At 41.1% G+C, this 17,934-nt stretch overlaps 1 protein-coding gene across 1 annotated transcript; it reads right to left on the bottom strand.

Moving 5' to 3' along the window:
• Positions 1–1,135: 1,135 nt before the first annotated feature.
• LOC143292538 (uncharacterized) lies at positions 1,136–17,714 on the bottom strand. Its single transcript, XM_076602921.1, has 5 exons — positions 17,341–17,714; positions 8,620–8,809; positions 7,655–7,803; positions 6,274–6,364; positions 1,136–4,996 (listed from the first exon to the last, which is right to left on the bottom strand). Exons 1-5 carry the CDS (start codon positions 17,375–17,377, stop codon positions 4,810–4,812), a joined length of 654 nt encoding a protein of 217 aa, XP_076459036.1. The 5' UTR covers positions 17,378–17,714; the 3' UTR covers positions 1,136–4,809.
• Positions 17,715–17,934: the final 220 nt, after the last annotated feature.

The raw sequence follows: 17,934 nt of genomic DNA, 5'->3' as shown, positions 1-17,934 counted from the left end.
GAGTTGGGGGTGCCGGGGGGAGGGGCGTAGAGAATGAGGTATGTGAGTATGCATGCCTACACTGTGGGAGCAACGGGATATTGGAACGTGCGGGTATATATATATATATATATATCTTTGTATATATGTGTGTGGGGTTGGGGGTGGGGGATATGGACGTATGTGTGTGTGCTTGTACAAGTAAGTGTTCGTCTGTGTGTGTGTGTGTGTGTGCCATGGAAGCTGCGATAGGTAGCCTAGAAATGAGTGTGTGGAGGAGGGGGGTAGAGGAGGTGCAGGGTAATGTGTGTGTGTGTGTATGTATGTGTGTGTTGGGGCTCCTGTACGTTTATGTGTATTTGACTGTGCTTTCATATCTGTGAAACTGCATGTTTGGTGCATATCTATTATGCATGTGTGGGTGTATGTGTCTTCATGTTTTACATTTGCTTGTCATCATTGTTGTCTTATTTATTCATTTATTTATTATTAATATTATTACTACTACCTTTTTCATATTATAATTATTTATTCATTTATTTATCTATTTATTTATATACGCTTATCTATTATTTATTCATTTTTTCTTCTTCTCAAGGCCTGACTAAGCGCGTTGGGCTACACAGCTGGTCAGGCATCTGCTTGGCAGATGTGGTGCAGCGTATATGGATTTGTCCGAACGCAGTGAACGCCTCCTTGAGCTACTGAAACTGAAACTGAAGGAGGATGAAGAAGAAGAAAGCCTGTAAGGTGAAATTCAGAATGTATTTTGAACTGACTGATATGTGATCACCATCTCCATTCACTTGCAGACATGTATTTTTATACACTGCTTCTGGCACTGAATCACTAACTGGTTTGTGTGTGAATGCAAAATCGTCAGCCAAGGGAAGAGTAGGAGCAAGCTGGAGAGCAAGGGTAAATTAGCATGCATGTGTATATGTGGTACTGTGTGTACATGAATGAGAGAGAGAGAGAGAGAGACAAAATTCCTTATTTCGAGGATAACAGATAAGCACTGGTGTGGTTTTTTACATCCAGTCCCCGCCCTGAAAAGGGTCTACACTACACAATATTAAATAAGTATTAAAGCGAGAGAGAGAGAGAGAGAGAGAGAGAGAGAGAGAGAATTTGACTTGAACAAAAACACCTGATCCAAAGTTGTATTTTTAATAGCACAAAACATGTCAAAAGTACACAGAAATCCAAGAAAAATTCATGCAAGACAAGGCGATGTAAAGAAAATCTATATATCATGGATTAGTGAACACAGACTATAGTTCCACACAACAGAAAGCCCTATTTTTACACTTTTAAGTCAACAATGTTGTCAAAAGATAATTTGAAAGGTTTTCTCTTCATGGTAATGTAACACTGATGAAACAAATCCTAGAAAGAAAAAGGAATTAAAGATCTAAACTGTAGGATTTCAGACACAACCAAAATGCATGGCAGTAAATGTCAGTATCATGTTCTTGAGCATCAAATTTGATGTTTATAAAAGAAATTTAAATCAAAATATAAGTTTGACACATGAAAATGATATGTCTACACAAGCCTTTTAAAAAAATAATTGATTCAATCTGCATTATTGGCAACAGAAGGTACACTTTCAACATGGAAGGAAGCAAGGAAGCAAGTAAGCAACATTTGCTGGAGTAAAATGACCATTATCATAAAATATATTCAGTAAAATACATGGGGAAAAAATCATTCTAAAACCAATACCACATAGTATTAAAAAGGCAACATATTCTGACCAGCTTAGAATAAGCCTAAAAAATTACTAAACCATTAAAGCAAAGCGTAAGCAAACAGTTATTGGACCAAGATTAAACAATCTACTCTAATGGACAGTATCACAAACATCTGACAATTCAAGAACATTCCTTGTACCCTCAATCCAAAAGCAAGCAAACCCGAAAGAAAAAAAGTCCAATCGCAAAAAAGACCGTTGCAGGCCAATTATGACATTGTCAAGAAAATGGAAGGCAAGATGGAAACCAAATAAGGCAGATGTTAATTTTTCACAAGGCAAATGTGACCTGCTCTGATCCCCCCCCCCCCCCCCCCCAATATATCCATTAAAAAAAAAACAACCCAAAAAAACACACACAAAAAAGACAAACTTGTTATAACAGGCCTTTACAAGTTACTGTACCACTACCTGAGTGATCAAGAAAATAATTCAGTTATTGCAGGATTAACATACTGTATAATCACAGCATTATAATCGGATCCAAAAAGAGAAAGACATGAATCAGACTGCTAGAAAGTTATGTCAGGAAAAAAAAAAGAAAAGGAAAAAAAGAGTTCCTTTAAAAATGCAAGCGATTGTACAGTACAGACTTTTAAAACTGAAAACTGATATGACTATTTCATAATCTGCCCTGAATACTGTTTGATTAATGCCAGCAAACCATATCTAGATGTCTAGTACAAACTCTCTGATAATTATGGAGCACGAAAGTTGTCCTCGAGTTTTCCTTTCAAAAGTGGACCACTGAAATGGTTTATATTTTCATCATATGTCATAAGTGCAGGTCCATATGTACGTAAAAAAATGGAATGTCACTGGAATAAATAAATTAGTTACAAATGGATTTAAATTACAAAAGAGAACCCGATACTGACAATAAGATTATATTTTGTTGACATATAAAAAGCAGTTTGGAATCCTTTTGAGACCTCAAAACCAAAGGGTTATTAAAAACAGAATGAACAGCATATGGATAAAATATATATATTTTTTTTTACATACAAATACAACAAAATTATCAGGTTTTCAAAAAAAAATTCATCTCAAGTCCTCATTTAAACTTTTTTTAAGCTGCTCATTCCCCCTAAAAGACTGGACCTTTGTTTTGGATTAAATAACCCGAGCAATGGCAGAACTTGTAAATTCAAACAGATATTCGGTTACTGCATTGGCCCATTATGCAATAATTGAAAATAAAACCCACACACATTCCCTTAAGCTAAATAACGAGATAAAAGTAACAATATCAATAGCCAACTACCAACATTTTCAGTCTAATTTCAGATGAAAACAGGGTGAGTTAATGCAAAGCTGAACAAAGAAAAACATTCATGAAGAAAATCGATGTTCTATCCTCTTATATTCTCTAAATTTCAAGCAGTCTAACAAGCATGCATATTAAACTGCAGATCCAAACAAGAGCCTAGATTGCAAAAAATGTTTCAATCATAAAAGCTAACGTTTTCATGCAAGTGTGTTGCTAGCATCAAAACTGATTGATATAAACATTAGACAAGCCCGTCTGTTCATCAAAAGCAAGGTATACTTGCTTTATCATACAGTCATATTTCAAATGCATGAAATATGCTCAGGCTGCACATGTAAATCCACATTAGGGGAAAAAAAGAGTTTTGATTTCTGTTTAATCAACTGGTCATTCATTCATTGCTGAGAATAAAATACTACAGCAAACTAAATTAGCACACTGCAATGCACAACGGTACTTTACGATTGAAAGCGATCAACAGCAGTCACGGTGGGACATGACAATGCCATCATTTCGCCAAGCATGGTCAACTTGGCTGAAAGAAGGCATGTAAACTGAAGACAAGCTGTCCATAAATGAAGAGTGGCAGTGAAATGATTTTGTGTGTGAGTATGTGCGCTTCAATATCTTATTTCACTTTTTTTTTTTTTTTACCTCCAAGACGTCTTGCAAAAAAGGAGTACAGGATGTTATTCAACCTAGCTCTTTCTTACAAACTTAATATATCTTCATGTACCTAAGCACTGAAGACTATCAAGTCGACACTGACAAGAAAGAAACATCTTTGCCATTCTGTATCATTTATGGTGACCACTACCTTCGAAGCTTGTCAGGTTTGAATGACTCATTTCTTTAAGTTTAATGAATCTTGATTCTTAAATTCATGCGATAAATGTGGAAGCTTTCAGAACTTTGCATCAACTGTATAAATTACAGGGGGAAAATGTATGTCACTTTCACAATTCTGAATCTCACAGCAGCATCCATCTCTCCAATGCTCATTGTGACATGTCAGGATACGCCTTCTTCAAGCGACAGTCTGTATCCAGAAACATTGCAAAAAAAACAAACCCATCAGCATCCCATACAGGCTGAAATCAACCATCTACCCTGTATACACATCCATTTGTTTACATACACTGTAAATCGAGTAAGAAAATTCTTACCGCCACTTCAAAACAACTAATTTCGCAGCCACACAGAAAGTGTCACTATTTTGTTATTTATTCAATTATTGTATACACATTTTTCTTGCCAATTTCTTTTGAAGACAAATAGCACCTTAAATCAATGTGTATTGATGCTTGTCAAAAGTACATCAGTTCATAAGGTCATCTGATATGGTGACACTCATATGGTGAAAAGTGTTACAAACATATGGCAATGAGAATAGGAATCAGAATAGTCCAAATACAAAACAGTTACACACAGCCCAAGAGAAAATGATTAAGTCTGAAATCTGCATTGATTATACAGGAACAGGGTTATGAAATGACAATCTGTAGGAAAAAAAAACAATTTCACATTAACATAGATATGAAATAAATTGAAGAAGAAATATTTTAAGTATGTAAAAGAACATACATCAAAACATTCATTAATATTACTGACAGTCAAAGTGAATCTTTGTCATTCAAATTGTCCTGGAAAACTCATACACGTACCAGTACAATTTCTTTCCCCTGCAAATATTTTTTTTTCTCTCTAAAATTTCTTTCCTCTGAAATTTTTTTCCCTTCCGAGTATTTCTTTAAATGCTGTTTCCTGAAAATTATAATGCTTGGAGTATGCAGCTGCATGACGTCTACTGGAAGCGAATGATGTGGGCGAGAAGGATTCCCATGACCAGCAGTGCAGAAGAAAGAAACTGTGGTGCAGAGCTGGAGTAAGGGCACACATTGGGGCGCGCACTGATAATGAATCCTTTGATCGCTTCACTACCTTCACAGTCACCCAACTTTTCTGCGCATTCAAGCAGTTCCTTGAAGCCCCTGTTCACAGTCAAATATATACAATGTTAATTCATGGTCAAATGTAAAATTTGAAAAAAAAGAAGAAAGAAAAGTGTTTGTGTGTTCATATCATATACACATCAAACAAGAAATATACATACATATATTCATGAAAGGAGAAATGTGTGACAGTAAAAGGCACAGATTTAGAAACACTCCAAGAAAACAATACTTAACTATACACATGTAAGTTTTCTTAACTCACTCAGTACTGCTGGTTAGCTCCCCTAACTTCCCCCATAGATGACTCATTTGTATGGGTAAGAAATAGAATCGCCAAAAAACAAATGTTAGAATTTATGAACTGTAAACTTTAAAACTGATCAGTAAGATCATAAGTTAGTAGGGCAAAAAGATAAAACTTCCTCCCTTCTTATGATATCATACAGTGAGATGATAAAAGTGTCCATATTTTTTGTTCAAAATTTGCAAACACTGATGATTTATAAATGAATCCAGGAAAGCACAAAGAATTTGAAAGATTAAATTCAGAGCATAAAATTGCCATGTAGGGCCCATTCATCCAATTCTGTTGTCTGCCTTGTGACTGAGACAAAACTGGGTAGACGCAACTGTTAACACGCACTGTTCACGTGAACTAGGCATTTATTGGTCACAGTGGAGAGTGGAAAGCGTCATTATGGAAATTAGGTGCCACTCCAAAAATACAGAACTATCTAAGGCCCTGACCGGGGCCCTTAGTCTGAAACGGATGTAAACAGTAGGGCCTTTTGTCCCAAGTGAGTGAACTGATCAATATTATCCACAGGCACATGATTTTGACTCTAATCACTTTGTCCCGAAATACTGTTGAAGCGGGTAGCTTATAAGTGACTCTTAGAATTTGATTTACTTTTAAGCACTGGCACAAAAGTAATTAGGAAGTAACAATCAGAATTTCATTTACTTTTAAGCACTGGCGCAAAAGTAATTAGGAAGTAACAATCAGAATTTCATTTACTTTTAAGCAATGGCACAAAAGTAATTTGGAAGTAACAATCAGAATTTGATTTACATTTAAGCAATGGCACAAAAGCAATCATGAACTAACTCTAAGATTTCTGCAAACACAGAAAGTCCTTGTGCAGTTATATCTGGGAAGCATCCCCCCGCACCTCCCCAATGGACCAGCATGCAGAGGTTTCTGCCGTTACAGAGTTACCAAGTCTGTGCTCTTGCTGAACATCTTGTATGGTCTGTCATTTACTGGGCTTGTTTCCCCCCACACACCATTACAGATAAATGAGCAAACTCACGAGCATTGTTCCTTGCTGGCATCACCAGTCATCTTGGATAGGCACTCGCCCACCTCTGGTGCCTTTTCAAGGAAACATTTGCTTTTCACATCTGTGGGAGGTGGAAACAGAATTCATTGGTGATATGAAAACCATACCTTCACTTTTACAAAAATAATCATAATGGCAAGGCACTTCAAAGAGCACAAGAAAATCACTATTGTCATGATTTTGGAGAAGGTGGTTATATTTAACACACACACACAAAATAAATACAAAACAAAAAAAAACCTGCATACAAGTGGTTTCATATGTACCAACTTTTGCAGCCCCATCTTTCACTTCAGTCCGAAGCACACAGCTGCACCCAGATATGTCTGCTACAATACTAGCACCAGCAGAACACAGGCAGCTGTTGAGGTTTGGTTGTGAAGAGACTCACACCGAAAGAAGTTCTGCACTGTCACAGTCCCCTATAACTCTGAATCTGCAAACAATGACTCCTCTTGATAGGAGCTCACCACACCTTATGAAGGACAGACGCAAGAGCAGGCTGCCTCTTGTCACCAGTGACTTTCCTGCTGGTCTGGTCAGGAGGAAGACCACTCAAGGTCCAACTTTTGAGCACTGGGCTCTGCTGCTGATCAGATATCTGCTTAGCAGATAAGTAGTATATATGGATTTGCCTGAACACAGTGATGCGTGATACCTCCTTAAACTGAACTGAAACTGGGAATGTAAATGCCAGCACCTGATGGACCTTCAACAAACTAAAAGATCAATTTCATGGCCTAAATCAAGAAATGTCTGAAATGCGTAATGGACAAGACATTGCCAGAAACAATATTAAATGCCACTCTGTGGGAAAGAACCATCCAAATTCTCATCAGAAAAGAAACAAAGAAAAGGAAGTGGAGCTGGACTGGCCACACCATGCACAGACATCACCAGACAAGCACTGGAGTGAACACCCAAGGCAAGACAAAAGCAGGCAGACTAAGACACACGTGGAGAAGGTGCACACTGGATGTTATATGAAGGCAGCCAGATAGACACTGGGCCAGTCTGAAGAGGGCAGCCCAGTACTGAGTCTACTGGAAGAGGGTGTTGTGGCCCAATGCTCATAATGGAATCCAAAGGAACAAGTTGCTTTGATATTGCTTTTCACATAACCTTTCTTCCATCTCTTCTCCCCTTCACACACACACACACGAAGTACACCAACACATTTGAGGCATCTGTACAATATTCTGAAGGCAACTGGATGCCAAAAGGATGGGAGACAGAGTAACACAACTGACTGAACACTAGGGTACAAACAAAACAAAATCCACATTGGGAAAAATAGGGTGGAAGTAAAGGGGACAATTGAACAGTATAGTACCGTGAAATCTCTACACACCTTCTTTGCTTTCGCACAGTTCCACGATTCCCATGGAAATGGTCTTGGTATCTGGTACTTTCTTGGCCTGTGAGCTGTTCTTCTCATTCAAACAGGTGGTCACATTGGAGAAAATACACTCATAGTAATTCTTCAGTTGCATCGTGTCACTGAAAATACCAGAAAAAACACACACACATATATACAAATAGTCAGTGAAGACAGCATGCAAGGTCATACACCATATTAATTATTATACTCATGTACACTGAACAATGGAATTGCATTAAATTTCCCAAGAAACAGAAAGGTACCATGATTAATCCCGATTTTGAAAATGACCAGTTGTGGGGCACCTTTATAAAAGACCATCTTTTAATCTCTTTGCTCTTAAATGAGTATTAAAACGTCCATGTACAAAGAATGTTTAACAAAGATACAGTGTGTGTGTGTGTGTGTGTGTGTGTGTGCGTGCGCGTGCGCATGTGGTATATGCATGCAGTTTCAAACAAAATGACAACTGCTCAACAGTTATGACAGTGTTGAAAGTTAAAACAAATTATCGCTTTCATTTGAACCCATTTTGCTGGGAAAAAAATTAAGGGGGCAGGGAGCAGGCAATGTTACCCTGGACATAACATTACTCTTCCCCAAAGAAATGTTTGTGACAAAGATACTGTTAATCGACACAGTACTCAAATGTTTCTTTTAAACTTAGTAACTCTATTTCCAAACAGATAAGTGGACAAGTTCCCATTCTACATATTCTCTCTCTCTCTCTCTCTCTATATATATATCTATACATAAATAAATGGTATCTAAAGGCTTGTGCTGGGTATACGCCCAGGTCAGGCATCAGCTCCCTCACCTGCTTCCAAAAATTTTAGTTTAAAAAAAAAAAATCTAAACCTAAAGCAGATGTGGCGCAGAGCATACGGATCAGCCTGCACACTTTGGTAACTCCTTCAAATCTGAACTTAGCTCACTTGCAAATGAAGTCCAGTTGACCCATCACAAGCTCCAGACTGTCCAGTCTGCTGATCTGCTTCAGCTGCATGTAGGCCATATTGTCCAGATCCTTCACATAGTCCAGGTCCTGCCCCGCACAGCCAGTGGCAATGCGGTCCAGTGTGTCGCAGTCGGAGTACTTGCTGACATCCTGGCCGTAGCAGATACCTGCAAAGTGACAATTCATGTATGATGTCAAGTGATGCTGTGGAACAGCCTCATATTTACACCAATAAATCATCACTATCCTGTAACCAAAACACCCCTTGGCAAATAGTTGTCACTCAGCATAAAATGGACTTGGCACTGAAAGTGTTAATTCATTCCATGCCACAGCTACATGCCTGGTACAACTCCCCTGGACCAGCACTACATTAGACCACTGCAGAAAAAACAGGGTGATTCACTAAAACAGCGAAAATCGATGGAAAATTGTTGTTTTAATCTGTCAAACAAAGCTTTGTTTTCCTACTTCTGGAATCAGTAAACATTCAGTTTAGAATGCCAACTGTACCAAGCCAGAACGAATGAAATTAGATTGTGTGTTGGTACGAGAATACTTGTACCTGGTCCACAGAGGAAGTAATCATGGTACGAGTTATCTCGTACCTGGAGTAAAATGATTTAAGTTTAGGTCTCTGCCAAAGCACCTGTGCTGGACTGCCCACGAGATCCCAGTAGTGCTAAGTTTGCTTAGCGATAAGAAAATTTCAAAGTCAACAGCAAAATCAGGAACATTGTTCATGCTCTGCAATCCTAGTGCTGCTGAGATCTCTTCTGCAAACCAGCCCTGGATTTTTCATTGTAATAGCTGATGTGTACCAATGATACAAACATTTCTGTGGATGTTTTAAACAAAAATTGTGCGCACACGCGCGCATGCACGTGTGTGTGTAATTTAAGGAGGAAAGTGGCAGAACGGTTAAGATGCGTATCTGCCAATACACTGTCTTTGAGGGTCTCGGTTCGATTCCCACTCTCCTAACTCTTTCTCCCAATCAAACTGCGCATCTGGTCATTCTGATCAAACTGCGGTTGTATGTGCAGCATGCACTAGGCGCAATGAAAAAGAACCCATGGCAACAAGTGTTGTTCACTAGCAATTCTAAAGGAGAAATCCACTCTGACAGGTAAACAAAATTTAATTATATGTATGCATATGTATGCATGCACTCAAGGCCTAACTTGCACATTGGTTTATGCTGCTCAGGCATAAAGCTAGTGGATGTGCAGTGTGTATAGATTTGTCTGAACAAAGTGATGCCCCCTTGAGAAACTGAAACTGTGTGTGAGTGTGTGAGAGTTTGTGTGTGTGTGTATGTTTGTGCAAGCACACAAAGATTGTGTGTTTATACATATACACTATTTCTTGGATGAATATGCTCTGCTGTGTATGTGTATGCATATGAGTATGCATTCACTATTGCAAAATAATACACGTAACTTTTCCATTTTCAAGCGTGCATGTTTCTCCACACATACAAGTGCAATGTATATCCTTTAGACTGAAAATAAACTTCCTTTCACATCTAGCCATTGGCAACTGTCTTTCTATGCCAAGCTGCAGTCATAAACTTGAGTACTTTACTGTTGAACCTGCCAATAACTCTCTTCACATCATGTTAACGCACCTGCAAAATATGACACTAATCATGACACATGTCATTATGCAGCCCAGTGATTCATGAAATGTGGTGAAGGTTTATCTGATCGCCTGAGGAGAGAACAAGTGCGCTGGGTTCTAAAGGGTGATGGTGCACTCGTTCAGTGAGAACTGGAACACCACCAGTCTGTCAGATTCTTATGCCTGAGTGCCCGAGAACTGATGAGGTGAGGAAAAGAAAAGAAGAAATGTGATAAAATGAGAGAGAGAGAGAGAGAGAGAGAGAGAGAGAGAGAGAGAGAGAGAGAGAGAGGGAGAGAGAGAGAGAGAATGTGCATGTGAGTGTGTGTAACATGTGTCAGCTTTTTCTTCCTACTGTGTGAGATACAGAGGTTTGCACAATCACAGATGAGTCACACAAGAATTATAAGATGTAAAATGCTGCAATACTAAAACCAGTTGGGATCTTTAGCAATACCTATATCATCAGAAACTGCCCCTGCAGAGACAGAGAGAGAAAGTGTGTGTGTGTGTGTGTCTGTGTGTGTGTGTGCGTGCGCTAACACATGCACGCATGCCTGCCTGTGTGTGTGTATGCATGCATGAGTGCGTGAGTGTGTGGGGGCACAGACACACACACAAGTACACATTGTGTGTGTGTGTGTGTGTGTGTGTGTGTGTGCGCGCGCGCGCACCTGCACTCTCATCTGTGCGAGCAGCTGTGGCATTATGTTGCAGAAGGCCTAATCGGGTGACTCATGCAGCAGTCAGACTGGATGTGGGTGCAGTGCACAACAGCGAGCAGCACAGAACAGTGCCAGCCACTGTTCAAATCTGATAGGCCCAGACATGCAGGTCACACGCTCCAGAGCAACCTGGCATGACCAAAGCTATGCACAGATAGTGCCCCTTTAGTCAGCTACACATGGCTTGCAGATCTATCGATCCTTCTTCCTCTATGCATCCACGATAATGGTTTACGCATGAGTGCATTTCTTAACCTGCCACACCTAACTCTGGTCATCAGGATGCCAGAAATAAAACAAAAATATTTCTGTGGTCACTGTTTAAAAAAAAGAAAAGAAAAAAGGATTTTCTTTGTGTGTGTGTGTGTGTGTGTGTGTGTGTGTGTGTGTGAGTGTGTGTGTGAGAGTGTGTGTGTTTGTGTGTGTGTGTGTGTCTTTTATATGCAGTTGTGTGGCTTAGGTATTGTACATGCTTCAATCAAGGTCAAGCTCAAACTGATCACTGATTCAACTGATAAAAACAACAATCCACTGGTTGAGCTGCGATGAACTAATTCCAAAGCAAAGAGTAAACTTAATCATCACCTTGCACGGTATTTGTAATAGCACATCATCATGACCTGAACTTGATTTTCCATTTGGGTTTAATATGTTCTAGCCATAGCCAATCAATGTACCATGATGTAAGGTGGATGAGGAAAACCCAAGCTCTTTTTCTCAAAGCTCTTTCCTTTGATGTGAACTTGACCATCAATACTGGCTTAGCCTAACTGTATGAAGTTTGAATATAGTGACTCAAGCTCTTGTCTTTAAAAGTTTTTTTTCCTCCTGTCATGCCAGTTTGTGACCTTGACATTTGACATCTTGCCTGGACATTAACATGGGATCCTGCTCTTAACATCAGCTGCAACACCAACTCTGATAAGAACTTGTGCTAGAGATGCGCTCATGTCCTCACTTTTGATACTTCTGTTATGAAGTGATGACCAAGATCTATGATCCCTCACCATGCTTATGTTATAACCACTTAATAAAGGGGATGACCTAAATATCTTAGTCTTAACAGTCCAAATGTTACACACACACACACCCACACGGATAACCGAATCCACTTTGTTCACAAACCCTGCCCTACTTATCTAATCTTTAGATCTCATCTTTTAGATCAGTGACCGAGCCCCGAGAACTGGTAAAGGGAGACAAGTCAGTTCAAATCTGAGTTACAGGCCTTGTCCTACGATCTCTGTTTTTCAAACCTCTGAACAGCTGCAAGGCTTCGGGCCCAATGCTCGTTCGACGAAACTTAGCATCAGTGGTCTACATCAACCGAATTGACTCCAATTTTGTTTCGCGGCATGTCCGATCATATATCTCCTTCGTTCTGGAACACTGAAACCTTTACGGTTCTACAGTGCTCAACTAGATGACAAGCCGCACCCGACTGGTAAGCAACGAAGAGGCAAACGCTGTTTCGTACACGCACACACTAACACACGCACGCAATCTAACTGATACGTCGCCAGTGCGGATTCACAAATGCATACTTCTCTCATGTTGCGAGGAGAGACTGAGGAAAAGTGGGCTTCATTACTGCAATGAGCCTATATATAACTGCGGCCTGCGCGTATAGATTTTTTCCCCCTCCCAGCCATGGAGTACATTTTCACGCGCGTGCGTGTATCCGCGTGTGCTCGCGCCATATTACGCAGAGATCTAGCACTTTTAATCTTTCACAAGTTACCCTAATAGTACTTGAGACCTGTCTTTTTTCTGTGGGTCACAAAACGACTACGTTTGTGATAGATGTCACCGTGAGAGTCTGAACTGGTGATGGGCCTTTAACTTCAATTTCGAGGTCAGTACTGGTGTTGTTTTTTCAAAAACGGCGGGCGCGCACGCACACACACACACACAGACTCTTGTTCTTTTCCCACACCTGAAACCGACCGACAACTGATCAACACGACATTCGCAACGCCATCATTATGGCAAACCGTCTGGGCTTCACACGCGCAGACGTCTAAACGCGGACGTGGGGGTGGGGTAAAAACCAACATAAAATGGTTCCACGTTTGAACCTGAACCCTCATTAATGCTCCTGTTTTAAGATTTAGGGGCCTGGTGGTCAGTGGCACTGTCCATCTGCTCTGAGCAGATACAACTTGAAGCCCAACTTCTGCAGTCTGCATCGGAACACCACCATGTAGCCTACGTAATATATAATACCGACGCGCATCGCTTAAGTGGTATGTATGTTTCCATGGAAATACAGACGTTTAGCAGCCGACCAGTGCACACGTACACAATTGTATGTAATCGATATATTCCATTTCATGATTCTGGTACAAATATGACGATTCGTTATTTTCTAACTGCGGACCTATATATTCCGTTTCTGCAAATTTCGATCATAAATCATCCTTGTCGAAATTTGAAGGAAAAAAAAAGGAAAAAAAAAGAAGGGAGAAGACTGTCAATTTTCAACATATTTAACATGCACTTGAAAAATGGAAGACAGGGAACACATTGTGGACTTGCTTGTAATTCATTTATACCGACAATCTGGATATGTATCATGTGATCTAATTCTGAAATGCATATTTTATGGCTGCTCGGGAGGCAGACAGTGCATAAAGGCCGTTCAGGTTCGAAGAGACGCTTGCCCAGTTTGAGCCGGGCTGAGAGACTGGGGGAGAAAGGCACAATCGAGTCAGACAGACTGGCCAGCGTCAGAAATTGTACTGGAGGGACCGTCACTCTCGTATTCGCCTGTCCAGCCACAGCCGAGAGCTGTATCAGTCACCACCAAAAAGCAACTCCATAGTCTCCCGAGTCTAAGGAAAACCTATCACATCGCAGGTCAGCAGTTTGGATTAGCGTTCGGGGACATAATTCCGCACTGCATATTTCATGGCAGCGTGCGTTGTATGCACTTATGTGTGGAAACATGTTGGCAAGAGTGGATTTGGATGCATGCGTGAAACACGTATGTGGCGTGTGACCCGCGCGAGGCACATGTGTGTGTGTGTGTGTGTGTGTGTGTGTGTGTGTGAATGCGCTGATGTGTATGCGAGTGCCTATCTCATCATTGCAGCCACGTGATTCCAAAAAGGTTGGAGTTTCTTTGCCGGTAATGAACTGAATAGCCCCAATATCTTTGTCGAAGTTACCATTTTCGGCCTGCGTATGCACCCCCGCGTCATGCCAGTCTCGAGGTTAAAACCAAGCCACTCAAAAATTACTTGCTTTTGTAGCCGACAAGGCTCCTACAACGTATCCCATCAAAGTCAAAGGGCTCCATAACACAAGAACGACATTAGTACGTACATAAAACCTCTCTCTCCTTTCTGTCTGAAAGAGGTTGCCATCTCCCTTAACTGACGCATTCCAGTGGACGTGTGTGACTGATTCGAGACACCTTAACCCCCGTAATCAATCCCCCAACTCCTCTGCGAAGAAGCTGGGATGACGTTTGGGGTGGGTGGGGTCGAGTGTGGCGGAAAACAGCTAGAAGTGACTAACACCCAGCTCAGTTGAAAGGTAGATGAAGGGCAGCGGCGAGAGCGGTGGGGGAGAGGTGGGGGTGAGGGGTGTAAACGAGCATGAGGGTGGAATGATAGAAGGGAGGAATAGAAGGGCAGAGGGTGGAGGGGAGGGTAAGAACTGAGAAAGGCGGGAACTTGAAGGTGGCACGGACTGCTATCTTAAAGTCATGGACACACAACACACTTCACTGGAAAAACCCAGTCTCCTGTTACGACATCCGTCACCCACTGCTTTATCTGGAAAAAAAAAAAAAAAAAAAATCAATCAACCCTGATTTGAATTTCCCAAAACCTCTGCTTATCAGTGATCACATTTGCCCGCGTTTCATGTTTGTACCTGAAAATTCTCTGTGTGTGTGTGTGTGTGTGTGTGTGTTTGCGCGCGCGCAAAAGCGAGAAAAAAATATATTGCTGTTTATAATAATAATAATAATAAAAACCTCACTCTACGGCATTACACGAAAGCTTTCTTGCAATGCCCTAACACGTGGGATGTGATACTCAATACAAACTAGACAGTGTATGCACAGTGCAGAGCATCAAAGCTGAAGGCCGACAAATCAAGCCGGCGACGGATCGAGACTACGTGAGCGCCATAATATATTCAAGTCATTCACACGACATGATATTTACTGAAGAGGAGATTCAGAACCGCTCGACCAGAGTCAGCTACACACATGCAGCATGGCTATTTCTGAAAGGCTGTTTTTTCTTCTTCTATATTTATGTAGCCGTGTACCGAGTGGTTATTCAAGGGTACGGACGGCACAAAAGACTTAACTAAATATTGATTGATTTCCTGTATCAAAGGATAGACAAGATCCCGCGCACAGGCCAGGAACATAGAGGCCAGTCACAAAAGGATTTTCTATTGTTTTATTTACAATAGTTATGTAGAGAACTAAGAAGAAATAATGGAGAAGAGATAATGAGAAGACATAAATGATAAAAAGAGAAAACCTAAGAGAAGAGAAGAAAAGAAGACAGTGCCTGGAATGACACAAACAAATGTCATTAGCACATGTCGGCACAAGTGAATAGTAAGGCACATGTATACATATTACATGGAAAGGCTATCACTGGGTTTGCGATATGTGTGAAGACCAAACACTGACATCAAATGACATTTCTAATACATTTAAATAGTGCAGTTAAAGTGATTGAAGCTATGCTGATTTAGTGAAAGTACACTGACAGTATAGATTAGGTAAAGCTTATACTGTGTCAAAGTGACTCAAATGAATCTGTTTAACATGTTGCACTATACTGGAGTAAGCCGTACAGGAGAGAGCATAACTAAACTGCAATTAACAGACTGATACATATCAGGTGGTTTTAACCAATAACTGATATTAATCCAACACTATCTTGTAATCATGACAGAATACTACATACATCTTAGAGTACTGAGAATCAGTGAAACACTTTAACCTTCATCAGTGACAGCAAATGAGAAAGAACGTGTCATATGCACTCACTAGAATATTCTAGAACAAACTATTATTGTCCAGAGACGTCACTGACTGTGACGTTAAGAAGAATCAAATGGAACACTGCTACGAGCATAAGATGACATGGCAATTTTCTATATCAATCATCGCCGTGCTGTGACTACATGTCAAAGCAATAACTGAACAAAGAATTAACTGAACAATGCAATAACTGAACATACTCATATGAACACAAGTACTGTGTCAAAGAATACAATTTACAAATCAACACATTCTACACACTAGTAATTACAGTGATACATAGCCAGATGTTAGCCGTTGTGAGAACACACACGACACACACTCACACTGCCCGCGACACAGCAAGAGAGAGAGAGAGAGAGAGAGCAGCTCTGGTCAGATGACTGACTAGGTATGAAGTGACCACTCATCACTCACTGTGGCAATTTATGCAAGTTAAGCGGACTGCAAAGACAGTTGCGTGTGCTGTGAGCAGATCGTCACTAACCTGGCCAAATCTGACAACAACTGTGTTTCTGAGGTGTTCAGTGACAGATTTCTGAATGATTCTCCAGGATAAGTATCCAAACTTTAACTGAAACAAGATTTACATGGGCATTTATATTTCAGTATTTCATGTCAAAGTATCACTGTCAGTCATACTACTGCTGCACTCAGCAGATAACTACTACTTCTGTCAAGGTTAGTCACTATTGCTACTACTATGGCGTCACCGGCTTCGAATCCCGGTCTTGCTCTTTTAATCTCCCAAGCTTGAATGGAAAATCAAACTGAGCGTCTGGTTATTTGGACGAGACGATAAACAAGTCCTGTTGGCAGCACGCACTGATGAAGAACCCATAGCAAACGTGTCCACTGGCAACATTCTGCAGAACTCCACTTAGATACAAATATATGCATAAACCCAATGCCTTAACGGATTGGGTTATGCAGCTGTCAGTGAAGCATCTGCACTGACTGCCCAGCAGATGTGCAGCCTTTATGGATATGTTCGAACCGAGTAACGTCTTGTGAAACTGAAACTCGCCCCGTTCGCCCTGTATGTGTCACTCATTCAGATTGCTATCTCTCTCTCTCTCCCCCCCCCCCAACCCCTCATTCACTTTAACACACAGCAAGCCAAGTTGGTGACTCACACCACACACCCGTCTCTCATAGCACTGGTGATAGCAACGTCGTGCGAAAGACTTCATTTTAACCTGCAGCCATGCATATCAATAGCGTCCATCAACATTGTGTCATGAGTTATCACTCTTCCAAAATGCAACAAGTCGACTCAATCAAGCCTTGCACTGAAACGAAAGCATGAGCAAGGCAGCTAACTTCGTCTTACCTGCAACGAGGGAGACAATGACGAGCACAGACAGCATTCCGCCGGCCGGTGTATCGAGTGACTTAAGTCGAAGGAGGACGAGACAGCGTTGTGCAGGGACTGGGCCAAAGACGCCTTTTCGCTGCCTGTTACGCAGATGGAATGAGACTTGTTGCACCGTTCGGACAGGGGTGTTTTTCAAAGCTGGGTCGTACTGCGACAGTCTGTCGTTTGCCCAAATATAAATGCGATGACCGGTGAACGCCCGTTGCTTCTGTTCGAGTACGGAAAGCCTGATGCTGTAGTGACTGGTAAGCCAATGTGTTGGGGGCACTAAGCTGCGGCGGGCGCTCGCGCGAACTCGTTTGTATCACGTGACCACGCCTCTGCTGTGTTGCTGCGGAACAGCGCGATGGGACCAGCAGGTGCAAACCCAAGCGCTTTTATCAACAACCCTGTCTCGTGCCCCATCCCCCAGCGCTTCTCAGCAAGACGCTGTTTGCAGTCTTTGCGCGCGCAAAGAAAACGTGCAAATAGCGCCCGCTTTCGTTCAGACCATGGTCACATAAATGATCATTGATCGATCAATACACATCGTTGTGATAAGGCTGCATA

This window comes from Babylonia areolata, chromosome 18 (assembly GCF_041734735.1).
Source record: "Babylonia areolata isolate BAREFJ2019XMU chromosome 18, ASM4173473v1, whole genome shotgun sequence".
Classification (NCBI taxonomy): Eukaryota; Metazoa; Mollusca; class Gastropoda; order Neogastropoda; family Buccinidae; genus Babylonia; species Babylonia areolata.
This window is presented reverse-complemented; position numbering and strand designations above follow the sequence as displayed.

Bases quoted from the DNA above. Each gene is read 5' to 3' on its own strand.
- LOC143292538 (XM_076602921.1), bottom strand. From the start codon at position 17,377: ATGCTGTCTGTGCTCGTCATTGTCTCCCTCGTTGCAG. The intron at 8,810-17,340 runs GTAAGACGAAGT...GTCACTTTGCAG, and splicing joins CATTGTCTCCCTCGTTGCAG to GTATCTGCTACGGCCAGGAT. The intron at 7,804-8,619 runs GTGAGCTAAGTT...TGGTATTTTCAG, and splicing joins CAACTGGACTTCATTTGCAA to TGACACGATGCAACTGAAGA.